The following is a 25,579-nucleotide window of genomic DNA, read 5'->3' as shown; positions in this document are numbered from 1 at the left end:
TTCGCAATGACGGCCGTGCAACTCACTACTGAGACTTCTTGTTGGGCATTTCCTACCCTGTTTAGGGATTCTTTTTGCTATGGTCATAAACTTTTGACCAGCTAGTATTTAGGCTAATTTCATAGTATTAACATTTTCCCTATTAAATGCTAAAAATGTTTATTTTTATTTTCCCGTTTCTTATTTTCATCTTTCAAAGCTCTACTCAAATAAATGGTTGAGTCTGACAACGTAAAATGCATATTTTTTCTTTATGATCATTGACTAAGATTTTGGCCAGCAGTGTATTTAGAAACGGCTGATATGGGTAGAGAAGCCACTAATAGAGGCCGTTTTAAAATATAGAATTAAATTATATCAGTAACTTGATGAAAAATAAGTAAGTACGTTTTATTCAGTCATTTTTCTTGAAGATATTTTGTCTAAAAAACCTGATCAAAACAAAATTGGAATTCGTACCTTGAGCGACATCTTACGTACGTATGGGTTAAAGCTCACGTCAGATAGCCGGAAAGGATTCAGCTATAGACGTATCCATTGACCAAAGGGAATACAACCAGCCAGCAGGTTTAACCTGAATAAATCGAATGCCATCTTTATAAGGAGCTTAAAGCTGTATTCACGTCTCGAACCTTGGAACCTTCGATTCCAACCAATCTAACTAGCCATTAGGTCATGCCCTATCCTTGTTAAGACAAACTTATAGTTACGGTATTTTTGTATCTTCAAATTTTTGATGATTGAAAAATGATAATATTTAATGTTGACCATTACCAGATATGAAAGATCGTACGATTTTGCTCTAATTTATACGTTAATACCTTCGCTGCATTTTTCAGCTTGAAAATTATAATATCGGTTTACCCGTATTCGAAATAACTGTTTCAGCACATTAAGTTAGTGCTGGTTTGAAACACTTTCTCCACTTGTCCACCCTCACTTATTTCATTCAATACTAATGTTATCAGGCCTAGCAATGAAAACCTCATGCGTGCAAAATGTTTTTTTTTTTAATTCATCATTAATAAATTTTCAAATTGAACCTTTGAACGAAGCAAAGACTGGTACAATACAACGACGTAAGACAACTACAGTTAAATACGATAATGAAAAACTACTAGAATAAAATACGTGAAGTCGAAAGTGATTTACGTTATTGAAGTCTCTCCTTTTTTTTGCAGAATTCTTCTCTCACGTGCAAGTAGACGCATCCCAGTCGCACAGCGATATGTTTGCTAGAAACCGGGTTTCCATACCTGTAGTATGTAGAGCACGAATAACTCATTGTGTAGCAATGTGTTTAATTTCTGTAACACTAATATTAAACATAAAGAGAAAACTTAGATGCTTTCAGTAAGATGACATCAACAATATTACAAAAGCCCAGTACAACAATTAAACTACATACACAACGAGAGACGCTTGTCATAACTATCGCTTTTTAAGTATTAACTTTTTACACTTGTTATGAAAAGTAACGAATTCTATAATAACAAATCATTAAATAACAGCTCTTAAACTAAAGTCTTGCATATCCAACAATTGATATAATCATTCATGCATTCGGCTTCCTGACAAGACGTGTTAATACTGATATTTAAGAAGAGCTAAATAAGAGCTTTGTTTTTTAAATCACAATAACGTGAAAGTGGAGCAACGCGTGAAGATAGTTACAGAACACAAACATATTCCTCGTATTCTTCAAACATGCTGTATAGGATATATAAAAACCGATATTTTCTAATCATAAACAACATATATTAACGATGTTAATGAGTTTAAAACACGAATGATTTTGACGATAACTTGTATATACAGACAAGAGTCATATCTTCCATTCTCGTATTACAACGTATTTTTTACATACTGCTACCTATTACCTTAAGCGTCAAAATATTTGTACTTGACTACCTCACATAACAACTAAAAGTATTTTACAGACAACTGTTTTTCAAATACATTTTCAAGCCATCTATCACACAACCAATAGCGCAAAGATTTTTCTTTATATCTGGTTTATAGTCTGAGGTTTTCTTTGCTCTAAAAGGGTGCTCAATCAGTAACAAATAACTTACAAATTACATTAATTACTGCTTTTCACGACTAGATCTATCTGTCGAGCAATAACCCCGCATCATCTGTAATAGTATCAAACAGAACGACGCCACTCTTGTCAACATCAAGATAACACCGTCTACAAGGCAACAATTTATACTGTAGATATAACACAGATACAGCTATCATGTTTTATAGTTATCAATCCCCCCGTTGCACCAAACATGCTCGTCCTTTCAGCCGTGTGGACGTTATAATATGACGATCTATCCCACTATTCGTTGGTAAAGAGTAGTCCAAGAGTTGGCGGTGGGTGGTGATGACTAGCTGCCAGTTCTCTAGTCTTACACTGCTAAATTAAGGACGGCTAGTGCAGATAGCCCTCGGGTAGCTTTGCACGAAATTCAAAACAAACCGGACCTTTTCAGTCACTAATGAAGTAACCTAAAATAACTCAGGGTGTGTGTATGATGCTGAATTGAGCCTAAATCATTATTTCATATTATTTATTGAGACAAGTATTTAATGATTTATATACACGTTACAGATATATTTTTCTTCTCACCAAAGGTAAAATTGAAAAGAAAATCTGTGACAAAAAGGCCTAACGCATTTCTTGTTTGACCTTATCTTTTACTGTGGACTACAGTCACATTTATACGAGGTTCATCAGTACAGATTGGGTTTACAAACCAAAGAAACACAACTAGGCTTTTTGTAACGGCAATATATACACAACATTTACTGGTTGTTTTAATCCTTTCTATTCACCAATAAAGTAAACTAAAATAATTTAGGCCTATGAATAATGTTATGACTTCTGCCTAAATCATTACTTCATATTACATATCGAAATAACTGTTTAATCATGATTAAAGGACTTTAAACCACATGTTACGTGTAATTTAACGTTATAAGAGGTCTAACTGCGTATTTTTGGTTTGCTAGTCCAAGCTACGCTGATGAGTCTTGAATAGGCGAAACAGTAAAAGAGGTACAGCCAATAAAATAAAGAATTATATTATATCATAGATTTTCAATTTTACCTTTGGTGAGAAACGTAAGCACTCATTCTCAGCGTTGGGAAAAGTTCAAGTTAATTTATCAATTTAAATTATTTCATGGACTTTAAAAAGGTTAATTATGTTGCACTCTTAATTTCACTCAGAGATCCTTATGCTGCCAACAAAATAATTGTCGAGTACTTCAGACATGCTAAGAACAGCTCAACATAACATACGGTAAACTTACCTTTATATCCTGTAACTTACATCACATTTTGAAATGTAAATTACAGGGTGATTAAGTCCTAACAATTTAATATAAAATATCCTGCTTGAAAAATAAAATTTGGCATCAACATTATTCATGTCTGTTTTTACCGTCATTTCAAAAGTGATTGTTGAGCTTTGTTTACGTGCGCAGCTTTCCAAACGCAGCGTAAGAAGCGGCCATTTTAAACAGGAGAACAGACAAACGTCCGGACAGTACTGTTTACATGGTGAGGATAAATCTAAGCACCTTTCCCCAGTGAATATATATTTTCTAAATAAAGAAAAGGCCACCTATAAACTAGACTCCACATTAGTTTAGGGAAAAATTACTAAGCATTGAAAGGGTTTTTTATGTAAACGTTTTATAGTTAATACCTAACTAATGAAAGTGCAAATAATCTATGGAACTATAAGAGAAATGATTTATTTGCAGCAAGTGTAGTGTAGATTGTGCATGAACATTGCTCTGAAAGGGGCCTGAGTAAGTGCGGGTTACTCTGGCCCTCGTGTACCATATATAAATACACTTGACAGTTGTAAAACCAAAATGTCAAGGAAGGAGAAAAGGTTAACGAAACCTGACCCTCCTGGGTAGATAAACATTTATACCCAAATACCTATACAAGAGAGAGAGAGAACAGACACCATGGTTCGCGATATATATATACAAAACTATGATAATTATGATCATGATTTAGTGTAATATTCTGTTTACATATACAAATAATGAAATAAATGAAGTGTTAACCATTATTATTTTGTCCACAACAATAAACAGAACTGAATATCAGGCATAACCTTTGGAAGTTACAGAATACTGGGCACAAAAAGTAGTTTTAAGAAATAATACTTAGTGAATTGCACGTCATGTCGTATTTTATATTGTTCATAGTTTGTCAGTCAGATAATGTTGTCATTGTGTTATATGTATATCACAGTGGAGAACAATGACTCTAATACAATGAATAGTTTGTGCCCAATCAACCGAGAAGCCTAACATTTTATTTTGGTTGTAAGATTCTTGTATCGCAGGAAATTGTATTGTGTTATACAAAACAATTTATAGCTGTTACACTGGACAGTCTAACCTATACTGTAAAATATATTTTTGTTAAAAAAAATCAGCATCGTTTGCATTCAGAAAACCTTCTGTTACTGTTTTATTTATGTTTCTCACGAACTAATAGTACGTTTCAACGAATGTACGATTCACTTCCATTCTGTTTGTCTTCTTTGTAAACATTTCCTGTAGCAACTTATTTCATGCCGATATACATGTTTATCTAAAATAATGCGCAATGTCCAATCAAAAACTCCAAGGCTCTCAACACGTAGAAAACAGAATGTCAAGTTGGATCTAGAACATTTATCAAAATGATAGAACTACTCTTGAAAAGACGAGTGAAGTGTTTTTTTGTTTGTTTGTTTAAAAGTCCCACAGTATCTCAGCGGCAAATCTGAGGGCTTATAATGCTAAAAATTGGGATTTGATTCCTGCTGTGAGAAGAAATATTCTATTATGTAGCTTTATGCTTAACATAAACCAAACGAAAATTTCAAGGAAAGTAAAAAAACCTGAGATAGAGGAACGTAATACGCTTTTAAGTGATTAACGTTATGCGCTACCAGAAGAGTGCCTTTGTATTGTAATATCTGATCTTTCTCTACATGAAGTTAACTTCATACATTCTAATTCTCCAGAAGGCCTGTGTCCGAGAGACAATGAAACAACCGTTTTTAAAAACTAAATAAAATAATATTTAAAATGTGAGCAATGCGAGTTTTTTGTGTATTTAGCTAGGTTTTATACATTTTTTTCTTTTAAATTAGACTTGTTTTGATTGGCTAGATAAAGCTATAACACTACGCGACAAGCATGTAGTATAGTGGATATATATTAGGAAACGGATTAAATTAGAAATGAAAAAGTTATGTGAGACTTAAAGGGATTTCTGGTCGATTAATAAATCTTTTTACTGTTGTTAGTTAATTATTGAATCAAATACTTAGGTCAGTGCTATAAATTTTGGGTTTGTGACGAGAAATTAGAAATACGAAAAATAACGGAAAATTAGTATGTGAAATTTCTTTCAAGTTACTTATTTGTTAAGTTAGGCTTATGAGTAATTAAAGAAGTTGTACGTCTTGTACTTACAAGACTTGTAGTTGAAAAATAATACTTTGATATCAGTAAATGGACTGGACTTTGCCATCGTCTTCTTATCGAATAATCCAGAAAAAGCTTGGCAAATAATAAAAAAACCATCAGAACATGGGTATGTGAAGAGGGGACTATTTTGGTAAAAAAAAATCCCAATTACTTTACTGTTTTTCTTTTGTTTCGTTTTTTTTTTTTTTTTTTTCCTACGAGTTTATTTTTGTTGTTAAACGCATAGCTATACAATGGACTATCTGTTCTCTTTCCAACTCGGTTATCAAAACTTGATTTCTAGCGTCAAAAGACCAGTGATTTACCAATGATTTACCGGAGGCTAATCCATACTGAACATCAAAATAAATGACGTACTCGAAGTGATCTCGAAAATCTGCTTTAAATGATAAAACAAATATAGAACAAGAAGGAAACAAAAGTTTAGGAGGAGAAAATTAAGAGAAGAACAGATGGAAAGCTGGAGGAAATTAAGGGAACATCTGGAAGAAATAAACAAAAAATCAGATGAGAAATATAGGAATTTAAAAGAGAATTTTGATTTGTTTGTGAATTTCGTGCAAATCTACACGAGAGCTATTTGCGCTAACGTCCCTAATTTAGCAGCGTAAGACTAGAGGGAAAGCAGCGAGTCATCTCCACCCACTGCCGATTCTTGAGTTACTCTTTTACCAACGAATTATTGGATTGACAGTAGCATAATAATGTTCCCACGGGTGAAAGGGCGAGCATGTTTGGTGTGACAGGGATTCGAGCCCGCCACCCTCAGACTGCGAGTGGAGCGCCCTAACCACCTGGCCATGCTGGGCCTTTTAAGAGATGAATTGCAATAATGAGACAATATATTTATAGCGTAAAGTACGGGCCCAGATGGTTTGAAATGCATATACTGTAGTTGGAGAGGACGAAGGAGATGTACGGAGGGATTATGTGAACAAATATGATTAAGTTAGGATTATAAGAAGAATAACCGAATACAAAATAACATCATTGTTGGGGTAAAAAGGAAAAAATCTTCAAAATGCAAGGATAAAATTAACTTCAACTTTCTCTGCGTCCGCTAAGACTTCCAACTTCAAACGCTAGAAAAGCTTACATCTTGTATAATCTATCATAAATTATCAATAATACCGAGTGACCAATGACTATAAAACATTCTTGATTACCCATCTATACCACTATCTCATTAATTAACAAATTACAGAAAGCCAGTTCAGTAACGTTGCTCAATGAAGTAACCAACAGATGATGGAGTGATACCATAAGAGCCATATCACTATTTGAAATAAGTTCTGAGACTGCTTAATGGAAGAAGTAGTGAACAATAAGCTGGTCATTTTGTCGTACATTTGGAATAACCAACTTTGACGACATTGAGCAGTCTTCTGACAGAACCGTTACAACTATCACGCATTAAAGGCTACCCTACTTGATAGGTTTAAAGAGTCACAACAGACTTATGAGAAAGGATGAAGCCGTAGGTGAAGTTGAGGAGGCGGAACGACTGCCTAAATTATGTGACTGAAATGTTCCGTGCGAAATGGCGGATTAATTGATACATAATTAATTCATTGATGATATAGTGGATAACGACATGCGAATTACACTAAAGCAAAATAGATTTCAATGTTTACATGGAATTGTCCAGCTGGCAGTGGAACTATAATCAGTTAAAGATCCATATAAATAACAAAAAGCAACACCCAAAAATTATAGAATTGTCAGATCAAACAGCGTGGAAACATCAATTCCCTCTGAAGGAAGTCTAAAAGTACTTAAAGGACTATTAATACACAGTTTACCTATAAAGAAAGTATTAAACTTCAGGACTTAAGACGCTTTAAAAGAGCATATTACCAGAGCCTTCAAACAGAACCCTTTAATTACTTAATATTTTTCTCAGAACAGATAATATCTAAGCTGAACAACGTATTGTTGCAGACAGCGAGTCAGTACTCTGAACAACGTTAAGAGGATTTTGATTTGTTTGTGAATTTCGCGCAAATCTACACGAGAGCTATTTACGCTAGCGTCCCTAATTTAGCAGCGTAAGACTAGAGGGAAAGCAGCGAGTCAGTACTCTGAACAATGTATTGTTGTAGATAATTTTTAAACTTAATATTGTAGTTACTGTCGTAGAGAATCGTCAATCAGAACACTGCCGTTACATGGATTTGTTTCTTGAATATATTTCGACATAGCCATGCTTTAAGTTCTATTTTAACCACGTAAGTTTTATCTCAAGCGACTACGATCACGTGTAAAAAAATTCACTTGTAGTAAGATGCAAATACTGGTAGGATATGGGTTTAACACATACATATACAGTTAAGAAATAAAGTGTGTGTGTATATATAGAAAGAACCATTGTTATCATCATGTAGATGTTACTTAACTGGTAAACAAGGGTGAATGTTTTAACTGAGACAAGCAACAACATGAATATGAATATAATTTTTAGTACGTTGCTTATGTAAAGATAGAAAACGCGACAGTTTCGCGCCACCAATGCTAATAACCAATAAGAATGTAAAGTGGATAATTATTGTACTATTATTATTGTTATTACTCTAAACACGCACACACACACACAGGGAGAATGTACAGCGAGTAATTTTTATATAATCAAGTATTAACAATATCTTCTTAAAAATAAAAATAAATCTAAAACGGTAAATTGGATGAAGACTTGTTCGATAATTATATAAGAGTTAGTATTTACCTTGAAAAGTCGTCTTCTTACAATAGCCGGATTAAGAACCGATAGTTTTGTGGGAGGTTGCGAGCTATTAGAATCGTAAAGAAATGAATCGTCAGCCATGATAACACTTTTCTATGGTTGTTTTTATCGTGTAAGTTATCATTACATTTTATTGTATTATCTAAATGCAGAGAGTGCTTTGAACCTGTCTCTTCGCTGCAATTACGCTACAATGATTTTCACTGGAAAAGGATGGCAGCAACGTTTGGTCTACAGTGACCTTGAAAGGCCCGTTTTTCTGGGCTTATCAGGTGGTTGTATGCATACAAACGTAAGCGTACACGCGTTTGCCTGGGTTTTCTACCGCTACTAAACCTTACTCGTACTGCCAGTAGGTCAGTAAAGACCCGTCATTCAAACACGTGTTATATATAAACCAACAAACACGCAGCTTAATATACGTACATGCAACTCTGAAGCACCACATACATATAGCTATTCACTGCTTAAAAATTTCCTAGCGTCTGAAAAATATAAAACATTATTAATAAATAAATAAACAGCAACAACTATGCAGAGTACTTTAAAGGTGTGCGTGAAATAGAATATATGTGTATGTGTGTGTGTGTTATACATATATTTTCATAAATTAGGTGAAATAGACCACACTAATATTATTTACTCCGTATAATTATACTGATATTTAAAATTAAATGTGTAGCCTAAATAAACAATCCTATAAAATATGTTTATTCATATTATAACATCTTCAATTTTAATTCTCAAATATATGTTTATCCTGTGAGTAACGCTTTCTTGGAAATAATAATAATGATATATTTCAATGGCAATGATAAAAGACGGTCACAATAAAGGTCAAGACACTCTATGTGGCCAAAACAACCTGCAGGACACACTGTGTTATTAACAGATATCGTTCAGCAATACCACTTCCTGCAGTAATCTAACCTATACATTTTCAGTGTATATGATTCTTACTTCACGTACAAAATTTCAAGACAATCCATTAAGAAATACACAACATATAAAATCTACAGCGTTTGAATGAGTTTCTTCCTATTATTTTTGTTTCACACCGAAAAACGGAAACTTTATTTGATAGAAAAACATAATTAACTTTCATATTGTTTTGTTTTTTGAATTTATAACACTGATGGATCTGTACATATTTCAATTGGGTGTTAAATTTGGTCTAAATATAAGCCACATGTACAAAGTTATTAAACAAAAACCGCTAAGTTTTGACCAATACTTTATTTCCCACCCGCCAAAGCAAAAAATTCACATAACCTATCGGTACAAAAACTCACTACACCTTCCCCTAAGAGTAATAGTGGACCGTTTTTAGTTTGTCATTCGGACTAAAGTTTGTTTGTTTTTTTAATTTCGCGCAGAGCTACATGAAGGCTATCTTTGCTAGCCGTCCCGAATTTGGCAGTGTAAGACCAGAGGGAAGGCAGCTAGTCATCACCACCCATCGCCAACACTTGGGGTACTCTTTTACCAACGAATAGTGGGATTGACCGTCACATTATTACGCCTCCACGGCTGAAAGGGCGAGTATATTTGATGCGATGGGGATTCGAATCCGCGACCCTCGGATTACGAGTCGAACGCCTTAATCCAACTAGCTATGCCGGGCCCGGATACATAAGTATTAGGCCAACAAACTAGATTACCTCTTTCTAGCTCAAGTTTTCAAAAGAATCATATGTATGGAAAGTTATTAATCATTGCTAACTTTGAACCATAAATTTTCTAAATGTTACGAAGTTATCATAATTAAAGAGCATTTAGCGTCATTTGGTATTAGCTTAAGTAATTAGCGTAAATAATGATATTTGAGTTCTTGAAGCTGATGGCAAGAAACCGTTTATCTAGATTTCATGGCATTACTATAAATGAAGTTATTAACACTGTTTTATAGAGCAAACCAGCACCATATTTTTTTAAAGAATCTGGTTGGTTATATAAAATAAAGGTCTATTCCGAATAATCGTAAAGCTAATACTGGTTATTATCCAGTGTCACTTTTTTATTTGGTGCGTATTGACAAAAAGTCATGATATATATTCAAAAACAATTGAGGTGTGAAAAAAACGATCCAAGTTGAATAAAAATACGCGGTCTGGCTAACTGGTCAATGAATGTTTGCTATAGAATTATTGTCAATGCTATAAATGTAGCCAATTTTTATTTCATTCTCTCCGGTCTAGCGCTGTCCTCTTTTGGCCGTAACTTTTTTCACAACTAAAGCGCTTTTGATTAAATTTGTTTAAACTGTAAGTAGGGGCGTAGATTTTTTACGCCCGATGGGGGAGATGACTTTTACAACCACATATGTGGACTGTTCAATTTGAAAATTGGTAATCTCTGATTACGTGAACCTGAAAGCTGTAAACATGCAGTCATAGAGTAATCTTGTTGCCACAATACTTCAAGGTTTTCATGTAGGTTTGTATAAGTGAGGTGTTATGAACAGTTTTCAAAATGTTAATGGAATAAAGACAAATGTATCACAAATTAGCCGCTACATGAATTTATTCCTGCACACTGCACAGTATAAAAGATGGACATTATACTTGACAAGGTTACTAATAACTTTCATTGCATTAATTACGTTTTCAAATATTAATAAAATTAGTAAATACCATTGATAAGTTTATATCTACTGAAAAACTGTTCATGTTGTTTGATAAAAATAATTAAAATGTCTTTGCGAACTCTTGAAAATTACACATCAATACAATGTGGCACATAATTATTCATACTTTTCATTGATGTAAGATTCATTTAGTTCTCTAGTCTACATGTTTCCAAACGTAGATCTCCTTTGTGATGATCTGTTTGTGAATTTTTTTTCGACTTCATCTTCGTGAGTGTGACAAACTGCCACATGGTTGAGGCGGCACTGAGACGTAGTTGACCTTAACCACGTCTTCAACCGTCTTAATGCAGAAAAGCTGCGGTCACATTCGTAGCTGGATACTGGACATACAAGCAAAATTTTCATGAGAAGAAACAGTTCACTAAACATCTGCCGGCTCGTTTCATGCATTTTCCAGTAAGCATCCTTCGCACCTTTCAGAGACACTGCTTTTATTGTTCCTTTGAACATGAGCAACTGAAACTCGAGCCGTTGTGCAGAGATTTCTGGATAGAAGTTTATAACCGAGTTGTCAATCTTGCCAGATGTGATCATGTTCTCAAGTGCCAGATATTGCCTCAAGTCATTGTTGTCTGCATTGAATCTAGTGGTCAGATGTTCTATGACTGTGTCCACAAATTAAAAATATTGGCTTCTGTAGTAATCTCTAGCTGTTGCAGAATGGTGTGCTGAGCCATCACCTATGATCCTTCTGGAGGGTCTGCGAATGCGTGGTAGTTCAATAGGCACCAGATCTAGGGAAGTTACCTGTTTCTCAGCTTCATCAAATATCTTGTTGTAATTTTCCTCTGTTCGCAATACCTGCAATTGCTCAGCTGTCATTGCAGATGCTTCAATCATGCCAGATACTGTCGCTGATTTTGCTTGGAATGCACGGTTTAGTTTCTTTAATGCAGCTAATGGATGCTGAGCCATCAACAATCCTAAAACTGTCTTTCCTTTGTCAAATCTGTCCAGCAGACCTCGTGCTTTCACTGCTACATCTGATTTTTCATTTGCTAATTCAGACAAAGAATCAACAATGTCACTGTAGTGATCATTAGCACATGTAATTGCAGGTAGGCAGCACAACCAGCGTGTTGTACACAGTGGGCGGATGTGTTTAACTGGACCATTGTGGCTGTCTGACGATACAATATTTTCAAAGATTGTCTTGTATTTGCCTGACATCTGAAGCAACACACCAAGTTCATGTACCCACTGGATAGAATCTCGAACACATTCACAAGATTCAACTGCATGTTGCATTATTAAATTAGCCTTATGTGCTCCGGAGTGAAAAAACAAAGCTGACGGTTGCTTCTCTTTTATTTTTGCCTGGCATCCACTGTAAGCACCACTCATGTTAGCGGCTCAATCATAAGTTTTTGCTCTTTATCTTGACAGTGATAAATTGGATCTAGTCAGTACATCAAGTATAATCGAGGATATTGTTTCACCAGTTGTATTGGAAACACTGTATAAACCAAGAAATGTTTCATGGACGTCAAGGTTCTCATCTACGTATCGTACACATATTGCTTCCTGTTCGACACCTGTAACATCTTGAGTGCCATCAACCATTAATGCAAAGATTTTACTTTGCTGCACTTCGTGTGCTATGTTCCTCAGCATTTGATGGCTGAAGATCTCCATTATTTCATTCTGAGCCTGGGGTGGTGTGAATGTGGTTTTCTTTGAGAAGTAGGCCGTCAACTCAGGATCTTCCTCTTCCAGGAGCTTCATTAACTGCAGAAAGTTCCCTTCCACGTAATGATAAACCTTGACGCAGTAAGAAACGTAAACTTCTGAATATTTTGGCTAGACTTCTTTTGTATTCTTCCTGCTGCTGCTTTTTTCCATCATGTAGCTGGGCAGTCACTGGAATTACATCAAGTGAACCTTCTGGAGATATAGCGAATCTGTGCTGAAAGGAGGATTGGTGTTCGTTGAATTTCTGTTTTGCCTTTTTCCACTTGCATAAATCGGTGGATATGAAGGTATACTCCACTGGCCTTTCCAGTTTCCCTGTAAAAAAGCCTCTATTTTCCGCCTTGGCACAATAAAAGCATATGACTTTTTGAGTCTGATTGTCGAAGTGCAGCCATGGGAACTCAAACCACCTGCCCTGGAAGTTGATATTTTGAGATTTTGCTTTCTGTCGTGGTGTTAGTTGTGCGTCTGGATGATATGGCTTTCCACACTGTGCAGTAATGAAAAATCTGATACTTCACAGATACAAACTTGTTTCACAACTATCGGGTGGTTCATAATGTGCAATAGTTGTACAAGCATTTTCAGACTCGTCCTCTGATGAACATGGTATTTCCTCTGTATGGCAAGTTTCTATTCCTTTGCTTGAGGTTGTTGGATTATCTGCATCTGTATTGTCACTTGTAGTACTAGTAACTGGCTTGCAGAACTGTCTAATATCGGAACGTTTCAGACGCTTGCTTTTCATAATTGGAATCTGTTTCCCAGATGACTCAACAGGCGAAAATACAGTCTTTATTGAAAAACTCTAACGTACAACAAACGAAGATAGAACAGAATGGAAGTGGGACTGAACTGTACAATGTATTTAAGTCGAACGCGCGAACCTCACAGTGACTATCGAGCCGACTGACCGCCTGGGCATCGTTGGGACAATAATGTGTGCCAGTTACAACACAAGTAATTGCAAGTTTCTTGAAAAATACTTAAACAATCACAAATATATTATATTCCTGTTAAAGCTCATCAAAAGGCAAACACGTTGTGATATAATGTCTATAAGCACGTTTATTAAATAAAAACATCTAAACAAAAACTAGCAATACAATTCGAGTAAAGGCTTCAGGCCGTTGAAATCGCTCCTTTTGTGTTCTAATTATACAAGAAAATACAATATTTTTACTATCTATGATAAGAGAATATACTGTTCTTTTACCATAAAGCACCAGCACTTTATTAGAGGGCGGTGATAATCTGAAATTTCATGCATTAATGAGGGCCACAAAAACAGGTCTAATGAGCCCTGTTGTAAAATCGAGGCTCAGACTAAAGGGAGCCAAGGAGATGATGTAGGGCGCGTCTGAATACGAGCGACCCGAACCTGTCGTTAACTGTACACTAAACGTACATTATGGTCAGCGGCTTCGGCAGCTAAGGAGAGTAAGGCGTTCGACAATAAAACCGGCTAGACATGCATAAGAACAAATGGCGCAGGAAAACCGCATAATATACACATAAGATTGATGTAGCTACAAGCTACAAATGGCCTGCCAGATCTAGATCACAAGAGTTTACGCTTGGTAGTAATATTTTCGAATTTCATGCTATGTTCAATCTATTGTGATTAAAATTTTACTTAATCTTACACTACGTACAAGACGTAGGTAGATTCTGTGATAGTGCTTGCAAGCCTTGCATGTATACTTAGGTCTACTGACTGATACTTACGAACTATCGCTTAGATTGAAAAGCTTAGAAGCACGCCTATATTAAAGATGTACATTTCAGCTACTGAAAAAGCCTACATCTAGGCCTAATTATGTAATTCGATTGGTAAGAAAATGAGAATCACAAGAACAAACACACAATTTGTAGGCCTGAGATGCAATAAAACAATTCAACAGACCAAATTGTAGGGGAGGATGATTGTATGCACCATACCCCCCACCTAAAATTAAGGGGGTATGTATCCCCCATCCCCCCAGGATCTACGCCTCTGACTGTAAGAGCACCCAAGAAAACTTGGTTCATTTGTAATAGTAATAATAGAGACTAGTTTCAGTCGTAAGAATAATAATGAATAGTAATTTAGTCACCATAACAATAAAAGTCTTTCTTCTTTAATAATAACTTTTGTCGCGATGTAACAATAATATTTCAGTTGGGATAGTACTAACAATCACTTGTCGTAGTTAAAGAATGAAAACATAGGCAATTTTCAATCGTGGGAGAAACGTAAGAAATTACCCGTAGTCTTGATACTAACCAATAAAAAAAACTTGTCATAAGAAAAGAAATAAAAACAATTACAATGATGAGCGTAGTCAATACATTTCTTTGTGTTGAAAGTACTGTTGTAAGCGACGTTTTGTTTTAATTTAGACGTTTCTATTGTTGTACAGGCTAGAGAGAGTTTTAACGTCACGTGATAGGATGGGTGATTGGAGCTATCTTGAAAGGTTAGGAACCAATGCGAGTCTACACACACACACACATACAAAGTTGATGTAGCGTTTTTTGTTTAATTTGTTTTTGTTTCGGATTATTTTTAGAGTTAAAATAACAAATTATATATATATATATACGACCATAAATGTTTAAGCCATAAACAGGACATACTAAAATTAAACAAAATACGCTGCATATTTAAAAAAAAAAAAAGATCCTAGGGTACAAACTACTATGTGGGATTGTAAAATGTATCCTAGGTTTTGGAGGTGACTAAAGAAATAAAACCCACATTGCGGTGGGTTACATCGTCTAACGCTCTTAACCTCCAATTCGCTAGTCTCACATAAAATTAAAAATTTAAGAATCAGGAAAGCGAGATGTGGGTACTCAAACCCACAACGTCACACATCTATATCATGCTTCACTACCTGCAACGAGTTAGTATAAAGTTCATGATTATTTATTTGTGAATCTTTTATACTGTATGATTGATTAGTGGGTTATATAGAGGAGCTATTAGTTAGTTTATTTGTTATTGCCATCCATTTATTTCATAAATCGTGAGTTTGGTGTCCAAGAACTACGGGTAAAAGAAATTTCCGCACACGATAGTAGTTAGCAAACACGTAAAACTGTTGTATTGTCGTTTATCGTAGAACATGAAGTTAAAAAAATAAATTTCGCATTCATTACGTAGACTTGGACTCTGAATTATTTTGGCTTCAAATAATTAAAAAGACCTTATCCCAATTAATTTTAGACAATAGCAAGCTATGCAGTTACAGCAAAACCAAAAATCATTATGGTAATCAGCATAGCTAATTAAATACAATTTTCTTACGTTTCCACTTGAAACTTAAAAGTAAGAATGCGTTGTTTTATTACTGTTAAGTTGTCAACGATGTTTGTGGGCACAGTCCCAACAATATTTCACTACGTTTGACCAACTTAGTTTAAGAGATTTAAATTAGTTCTAAATACATATATTAATATTGAAAAATAATCCCTATAAAAAGTACAGTAACAAGAAATAAAATTCAAAAGTAATGTCATTAAATAGTATTACTTCTTGATGATGAGCAACCCACATGAAATAAAAATATATCTCAGAACGCCTGGTATGGGTATTAACACTTTTATTGATAGGCAGAGAATAACGTTTGATCTTCGTAGGTCATCTTCAGCCGTTCTAAGAAACAGTATTGTTAATGAAAGTTACAATAAATACATAATATAGTATATACTTTATTAAGGGAATGTAGAAACATTAGCTGTTGAGTTAAACTACTGTGGTAGAAGTTAATTTATCTGAAAAACGTAACCCGATTTTTCTTAAATGCTACCTAACACGTCCTCTGATTAATGAAAATTCATCAAATTTTGTTTATGTGTTGTTAAGAGCAAAGACTATCTGTGATTTACCCCATATGGGTATTGAAACAAATTTTTAACGCTATAACCCTACAGACTTAATGCTGAACTAGTTGGGGACAATCATTAAAAGCCACTTCTACTATCTATCATAAGAGGAGAATGACGTGTAACAAATTTATTATTACAAATGCTACTGTATAAACTGCGTAGAGATAGCAGCAGTAATTTTTCTATTGTACAAAACAATAAATAAAAAGATAAGAAACATGTTACAGTATTAAGAAACAAAATTCATGAAAGCCCTTAAATTTTTCTACAGTGAAAATGCAATAACATGTAACATTGGATTGAACCATATTGTACCTTTACATTACACACATACTTAAAGTGTGAAATTAATATTTCATTGTCAGTTTCTTCTAATCTTCTTGGGGCAATTTCCCTTCTTGTCTTCAGTTGGCTTTCCTGCCTGAATGGCTGATTCTAAGACTGAATTTCAGGCATAGCCATCTCCCATTTATAAATATTAATCAGAGAAGGGGAACCAGTTAACAATATCCGCCACTTAACTAATTAATAATACGGTATAGCGTCACAGTTATAACGTCCCCATCCGTAGTTAAAAGTAAGGAACATACTTAGCGGCATAGCATGGCTCGAACCTGCATTCCTACGCTATTATTTTGTCCAAAATAGTAAGTTTAGTAGTTTGTTACTAAGCACAAATGTACAGAATAGATTATCTGTTTCGTCCAGGTATTAGCGTTGTAAGTCCTTAGCCGTACCGTTAAACCAAAAAGAGGCAAAATATTAAGAAACAAATAATTTTTACAGTGATGAGTTATATCCACAACCATAATTCGTTTAAGGAGCACGATCATTTACAACTACCAAAAGAAAGGCTTTTATGAGTATATATGAATAAATGTGGTAAGAAAATAGCACAATACTTATATTAAAGATTAAACTATGTAAATTTACAATGATATGATATAATTTCAGTTTTTTCCTATTTTAGCTATTTTAAATTATTAATAAATTTATTTTAATGCATTATTCATATTATTATACAAGTTATGTGTGTGTGTGTGTGTGTGTATATATATGTGTACACACACACACATACAGATAGAAAATGCTAAGCATAATAATATAATATACAGGCGTTCTAGAAACAGGTATTTCACTAATCTAGTCCTAATGTTATAAGATGAGGTAAAAAGTATGTGCAGTTTGGCCCTTTGGTAGGCTTTTTGCTGTTCTAGCGCGAAGTCACAATACACTATCCACGTTATGTCCATCTTGGGGAATCCTTTGCCCGGATTTTAGTACTGTAAGTTTCTAAACTTACCACTGATCCATTAGTTTAGATATCAAAGCTGGAAAGCCAAATTTGAATCTGTGCGATATTACAAAATATTTACCGTAGTTGGAGTTGTGGGTGCATTATAAGAGTTATAATAGATCCTTTAGCGTAAGTGGTAAGGTCCTCTGTTCAGTATTTCAAATTTAGGAACGATCTAAGGCAGGTAGCCTTAGCAGCTTTCTGGGACAGCAGAGAATTCTTTCAGGTGTGTGTTACATAAGTGAAATACCATATTATCTGAAGAATTATAAAAAGTAGCAACCATCAGAGTAAGAAAAAAATGCTAGAGTATTGAGTGAGATTGGATGGACTTTAGTGAACCAGAAGACTACAAAAAAATGAAGAAAGCATTATGAAAAATCATGTTCAACTCGCTAACTCCTTATATTAAAGACTGTGTAAGGATTGTTCGTGTCTTTCGGTAGGTTAGTGGTACGTTGACGGAATTATAACGCTTAAAATCCGGTGTTCAATTCCCCTCAGTGGACAAATCGTAGAGAGCTCAAAATACAGCTTAGCGCTAAGACAAACGAACAAATAAGAATTGTCTGCGTAAGCTGCAGTGTATTTTATCTAACAGCCAATTCAATCCAGCATTCTATTGTATTTTCTGTAAGTTTTGCAGACTTTATCTATTTATGACGAACAGAACAGTGTAGAACAGTACTGAACTTATTAAAATACAGTTAGTTTTCTTGGAGTAATGGAACGATTTTCTGCTAAAAATCAGCTTCTGGCGATAAGTTGTTCTGATGCAATTACTCTGAGAGCACACATATTTTTCAATACTTACATCAGTCCATCCGAGCTCCATACAAATGTCAGAAGCATCAATTTCGGAGCTGATCTGCAAGAGCAAGATCGCAAATTGTTTGAAATGTTACCAGAGAAGCAGGTGTAGACATAATCATGGCGAGATACCCGTGACCGGAAAGTTAAGGCGCAAAAGGGGTCAAAGAAAATTTACCACGGCAAATAAACTCTCGAGGCGAATACCAATATCCTATTCAAGAAGTTCCAGAAAAGGTTCTTAATCACGATGTGAGGAAGGACGACGGCGGAGGGTCAATAAGCAAAGCTGGCCAGCTACTTAACGTGCAAGGTTAGGCTTGAATGATAACCATTACCCACAGCTGGACGACTTTGATAGTGTGTAATTCTTCATCCACAGCCTTCAACCTTTCCAGTTACAACAGAATTCTCGGCATATCACGTCTTACTCACCCCTATAATTTACTTATACTTTTCCGGGTTTAGCAGGATCCTTGCAAATTTCTCTAACACATTTTGAACGTATTAGTAGCCGCCATTTTGGATATCCTAACTATCATTATATCTGGCAAACTTTCATTCAAGTCTGATGTGATTATATATATATTAGCCTTTAAAGCCGCCAAGGCCCTTGGTGATATAACGGTTTTCGTTTTTACTAATTGTATATAATTTTCGAAAATAAGCAAACACAATAAGCACTTAAGGTAAGGTACTGGCAGTCAGTCGGACAACAATTTTTGTTACGTTTAGTAGCCTAAAGGGACACTTAAGTCTCATTATTAATAAATTATTATTTCTTTATTCAGTAATAAATATCAAATGCTTTATTAACCTATGTCACAGCTGCCAAACTGTTATTGTCCTCGAAGAAGATTTGAGAGGAACTATGTGTGATGTTAGTAGCCCACATTCGATCATTGGTCTTTTTTGTTTAAAAAACTGTGGTGCTGTCTATTGGTTCAAGAACTTTTATATATTTAAACAGTTTTAAGACAATAATCCTATGCACCTCCCTAAAAATTGCAAAATATGATATGACATGAAAAAGTAATTATCTAATTACCACGAACATTTTTATCAACCTTCAAAACAGTCAAACGGTTTACTCAATCCAATTTGAAGTTGAATAAGCTGCTAAGTTCCATGTGATTGGCTCCAGTGTTTATAGATTTGTGTGTGAGAGAGAGAAACTCGGTTTCTAGCCTGTCGTTCTCAATACCAAACTAATCTTTTACAATTAAAGGAATTGAATACGCCTTCCTTTGCTCAACTGTAAGCTTGAAGACTTTTAAAGTTAAACTTTAGGGTTATATATTCACGGTTAGAGCGAACCAGATATCCCAGTGAGTAGATATGCGCTTAAAAATAAACAAACAAAACTGTAAACTCTTCAAAAGATTAAACTCGCCCATTCACGCTCAAAGCGTAGATACTTTCAATTAATTGTAAGCAATTTTATACTAGTTTGTTCTGATTTCATGAAAAGCTAGTCGATGACTATTTGAACTAGAATTTGGAAATGATAGATTTAACGAAAGGCAGCTGGTCAACACACCCACCGCCAACTCTTAAGCTACTTATTTACCAACGAATAGTGCAATTGACCGTAACACTATTACGCCCCTGAGACTAAGAGAGCAAGTATATTTGGTGTCAGGATTAGAATTCGCTACTTGCAGATTGCAAGTAACTCCAGCCTATGTCAAGCCCTATCTATTCCTTTGTAAGCAACCTCGAGTGGTTTTATAAATAATAATAAAATAAATCAATCCTCATTTATCTTGGAAAGAATTTGATAAATCTTTATTTACTTTTCCTTAGGAGGTTGGTAAGAAGGAATTATAAGTCCAAATTCTAGAGACTGTTAAATCTTTAGTGCCTTTATTTTCATTCTTCCTCACACCTATTTGATGATAAATGATTTCATGTTGCCGATTGTTTAAGCTTGGTATATTTTGAACATGGAAGATAAATTCATTCACGTATAACACGAATTTCGTTGGCTACAAAAGTTCGCTCATAATGCTTCTGGCCCGGCATGGCCAAGTGATTAGGGCGTTCAACTCATAATCAGAAGGTCGCGGGTACGAATTTCCATCATACCAAACATACTCGCCCTTTCAGCCGTGGGGGCGTTATAATGTTACGGTCACTCCCACTATTCGTTGGTAAAAGAGTAGCCCAAGAGTTGTTGGTGATGACTAGCTGTCTTCTCTCAGTCTTACTCTCCTAAATTAGGAACGGCTAGTGTGTAGCTTTACGCGAAATTCAAAATAAACCAAACTTAACGGATACAACAGATAGCCCGATGCGACTTTTCTATAACAAAGCGCACGCAAACCTTTAGAGCATTAAATATATTTGAAAAATGCAAACCTGTAGATAGAAATAACATATTTTATTGGATCAACCTGTACAAATAGCGCACGTAGCCCTCGTGTATCTTTGTGTAAAATTCAAAACAAAGAAACATAATGCTGCTATTAAACATATCTGATCTAAAACATTTTAGGTGTGAAACAAGTGCGCCCAAAAAAAGGACAGAGCGTACTACTTAAAGAAATGAAATCAGAATTGACGGCTAAACTAGTAGCTACACTTATAACACTGATAAAATTTTTAGTTAGGTTGCATTTTTTTCGTTCAACAACGTGGGAGATGATGGTGGATAAAACAAATTAATGAATGTTTACTGCAAAATATTTACCGATGCTGCAAGTGTAGCTACCAGTTTGATTTCATTCCTTTAAGTTGCACACTCAATCCACTTTAACCTCACCTTTTTTTCCCACACCTAAGATGTTTTTTATCAGATATTATGACTTATTGTCAATATACACCAACAAAACACAGCAAGCAATAAAGTGACACTCAATAGTAACCCACATTATCTTTCGGATCGCGACCTGTTATTCGGAACAGACCTATACTTTACAGAACCAGATACTTTAAAGTACGAGGCGATAGTTTTCCTCTCTAAAACAACGTTAATGACTTTCTTTTTACTAAATCCATGGAATTTAGATAAACAGTTTCTTGTCAACATCCACATGCATCATATCAAGCACCATTATTTACGTTAATTGCTTAAGATAATATCACGTGACGCTCACGCTTTTAATTATGCTAATTTCATAAAATTACCAATATTGCCCAGCCAATACTTGTGTATTTGTACGTCTTTTTACCTTGTGGGTTTGCTACCCTAAATCAGCCATTTTTAATTCGATTGACAAAAAATTTAAAACAGTCCAATTTACACTTAAGCGAAGGCTTGTGAAAATTTTTTCATCAAATCTGATTAGTTTTTATTGACTATCTTTACACCTGTGGATTATATTTGAGACATCTAATAGTAGGTAGAAAATATCTATCAGTGTGCCAAATTTGAAAAAAAAACAACAACAAAAAACCGTAAAAGTGTGTTTTTGTATCAAGTAAAATTTCCGTACTTTTGGTGAAAATAAAAAATAAAAAGGGGGAAAAACAATTACAATTAGAAGTGTTATATCTCAGGTACTTATTAATGTATTCCTTAATTAATGTATTTAGTTCTAATTCAGAAACTAGTCGTTGTTTGGAGTTCTGTGAACACTGATGCTGATAAACAGCAAAACTATTCCCAAGATTTTAATTGATTAAAAAGCTATTTCTAAAACCATGAACTATTCAATACTAGTAGTATCAGTTAGCTGAAACAAGTTGCTCAGCTGTCATGTTTCAGAAATCACGTTTCAACAAATATATGTTTAAAAATAAAGAAAGTAAGGCTTGTAAAGTGATTTTAGGAAACGTTTAACAATTTAAAACAAGAAGGAATCATCAACAGCCGCGGCACTTGAAATTCTTTTAGGTTGGCTTACAGTAAATTGATATGAGACTTCTCCATCCCTTAACTATGTTTTTGTGCGCAAGCAATACCAAGCTTTGGGCCCATATACCTGATTCAAGTTTATTACTCATCAGAATCTTTACCAGCTTACTCTCAAATTAAGATTATGTTAGCCAGAGTTAAGGCATATTACTGTACGAAGCCTTGAACGCGCTCAAATGTATCAATCGAGTCCCCTGGAAGGCAGAGCACAGATAGCCCATTGTGTAGTTGTTTGCTTAATTCCAAATAATCAGTCAATACATCAATCGAAATGGTTTTACGTCCTGAGTCCAAAACTATAATTAAATCTAAATTTATCTAGAAATGATGGAGCACAGGGTTAGAATTTTGTATTTGATAAAACAACGGGACAATAAGACAGAGCCATTCTACGAGCAGTGACTAAAAATCGTTAAATTAATCTACTAATTTTCATATTCCAAACTTTGATAATACATTATAAATATAAATAACAATTTAACTGAAATAACCGTTTTCTATTGGAACTATCGAATCTATCATTTATAATAAAACTAATTTTTGCTGTACTATGTAAAGGACAAACTTAACTTTTTGTCTTGGTCATATGAAAAAGGAAAGATGCACCACGCCCACCAAGTTCTACTTATATTGTCTGTATATCTGTAACTAATGAAGATTGGTGTATTAATACAACACAAAAAAGCCATACGGCATACTTATACCAACAGACGCATCGTATTTCCTGCCGTTTCTAGCGTTTACTATCCGGAGAAGTAACAATAATTACCGGCACAATTTCTCGAAATGTGTTTTCCGGTAATAATACCACGCTCCGTCCAATCACTCGTGTTCAAATAACTAAAAATTAAGTCAGCTGTTATTATATCTATGTCAGTTACCCAGACACAGAGTTCAATTCGGTAGAACACGTGCATCTTTTCGGAAATAAGCTATAATTATACAGTAATTAATGATTCCACGAGCAGAAGATGTGGCTCGTGTTTTGGCAAGAAAATACATAGGTTGAAAAACGAAAGTTTCTACAAAACACAGCCACATGAACAAAGCGCTTTATAGAAACTGAAAATAGGTTGAAGTTGTTACCTCCGTCTGGTGAAAGTTGGTTCATCAACATCCCTTCAACTGAAAGCATGAATATAATCTTTACGGAGAAGAATTGTTTGTTTTTGAATTTCGCACAAAGCTACTCGAGGGCTATCTGTGCTAGCCGTCCCTAATTTAACAGTGTAAGACTAGAGGGAAGGCAGCTAGTCATCACCACCCACCGCCAACTCTTGGGCTACTCTTTTACCAACGAATAGTGGGATTGACTGCTACATTATAACGCCCCCATGGCTGAAAGGGCGAGCATGTTTGGCGCGATGGGGATGCGAACCCGCGACCCTCAAGATTATGAGTCGCACGCCTTAACACGCTTGGCCATGCCGGGCCCTACGGAGAAGAAAACAAACAAGATAGTTAAATGAAAATCCCACAATCCGTTTGAGGAATACTATTTATATCAGTAAACCTTAAGCCTACATTGTATACCTCCTGCAATCTTCCCAGCAAAGCATGTTTATTTCTCAATCCACAGTCAGTGGTATCCATGGAGATCTAAAAGGGCATACGGATTTTTTTATAAAGTTTTTGTTCTCAGACGTAAATTATTTGCTATTCTTCATGCTTCCTTGTAGCTTGACAGTGGCTTATAATGCTAAAATTCGAAACTCCATCCCGCCAATAGGCAAATAGTAGCTGGTCCACTCTGCTTAACAACAAACAGACAAAAGCCATCGTCAAAGAGACAGTTCTCTACTTTCGATTTTCTATTCGCTACACAGAACTAGAATCATGTTACCACAACCCTCCGTTCTAAGTGTTGAAAGATAAAAATATTAACAATTTACCATCTAAATCTATACCAAACCCAGTGCGTGTCACGTCACACTTGATTTCTCGAAATAGGACGATTGATAAATGCCTAAATAAATTTATCCAGACATAATAGTTTGATTATTGTTTGTCTATTATTATTTCAGTGTTGAGGGTGTAAGAAGGCTGTGGGAGGATAGGGGTGTGTGCCGTGAAACCTTTTAACTGTAGTGAATGTTAGTATAATAAGACGTAGTGTAGAATCTAGTCTAGAACCAACTGCATAAAATTTATTATGAAAGTAAAAATATCGATTCAGTTTTAAACATAAATCGTTTCTAAATTAAGCTATTTTTTGTGTGTGTTTGTGTGTTTTTCGTATAGCAAAGCCACAAAGGACTATCTGCTCAGCCCACCGAGGGGAATCGAACCCCTGATTTTAGCGTTGTAAATCCGGAGACATACCGCTGTACTAGCGGAGGGTTCTTTTTTTTTTGTCATATCACAAACGTTTTGATAAGAAACAAGCCTCTTTAATCAATGGAGTCTCAATGTTAAGAATTCAACACATATTTTTCCAGTTTCATTTTAAACTTTCACTACATTGATTAACGACAATATTAGGTTACAAATTTGTTGCTGAGTGAGATGACAACAGCCACTGTTGGAACGTGGTGTTACCAAAACGCACTGGCTTTTCTATATATTAGAAACTCTTAAAATCTAACTGATTTTTACCAGTAATTACCCTATAAATACCACACGAATTTATTTCATGAATAATATTAATTTTAATTAGCTACAAAGGAATATACCGACGTTTGACTAACTCGATTTCACTTTTCTGACTCTGTTTGTCAAGCTTAATTTTTCAAAATATATTTATTTCAGTTAGCTGTAAAATATGAGGTTAAGGTATACTATGGAATGAGGTGGAAGTACTTGTTCGTAATTTCTGACAGGCTAAACGCTAGTTTAGTAATAAATATAAAGGTATACTCTTCAAAACAAGAAACGCAAAAGGGATATTTTTGTTAAAGAGAAATATATGTAATAACGTTACAAGCTCAGAGTATGTGATGTTACACGTGTTAAAGCACTGATTGTCAGACCAAAATGACAATAAAAGTTGTGCACTTTGAAAACGGAGGAAAACATCGGATTTTTCGCCAAAACGCATTCGTGTCCAATAAATTTGTTTGAGATATCTGCATGTTCTGCAAGTGCAACATGTGCAAAGTCCCTATAAAAGTGATGGGTTCTCGGTTTCCATACCTCAGTGTTAAGCCACCGACACGCAAT

General features: G+C 35.0%; 1 protein-coding gene across 7 annotated transcripts in view; it reads right to left on the bottom strand.

Moving 5' to 3' along the window:
- The window catches only part of LOC143229560 (uncharacterized), a 135,618-nt gene that overhangs the window by 104,943 nt on the left and 5,096 nt on the right, over positions 1-25,579 (bottom strand). For 3 of the 7 annotated variants that reach the window (XM_076462070.1, XM_076462061.1, XM_076462064.1), the window contains exon 1: positions 8,222-8,556. The exons of 1 other annotated variant lie outside the window; for it this stretch is intronic. Coding sequence is in view for 4 of the 6 variants with exons in the window: in XM_076462061.1 (XP_076318176.1) it covers positions 8,222-8,320 (99 nt within the window). In the remaining 2 variants the exon portion in view is untranslated. Of the gene's footprint in view, positions 1-8,221; positions 8,559-25,579 lie in introns of those variants that run through there. 3 more of the 7 variants (XR_013015942.1, XM_076462059.1, XM_076462058.1) reach the window with 2 other exon arrangements.

Source organism: Tachypleus tridentatus, chromosome 10 (genome assembly GCF_004210375.1).
Source record: "Tachypleus tridentatus isolate NWPU-2018 chromosome 10, ASM421037v1, whole genome shotgun sequence".
Lineage (NCBI taxonomy): Eukaryota > Metazoa > Arthropoda > Merostomata > Xiphosura > Limulidae > Tachypleus > Tachypleus tridentatus.
This window is presented reverse-complemented; position numbering and strand designations above follow the sequence as displayed.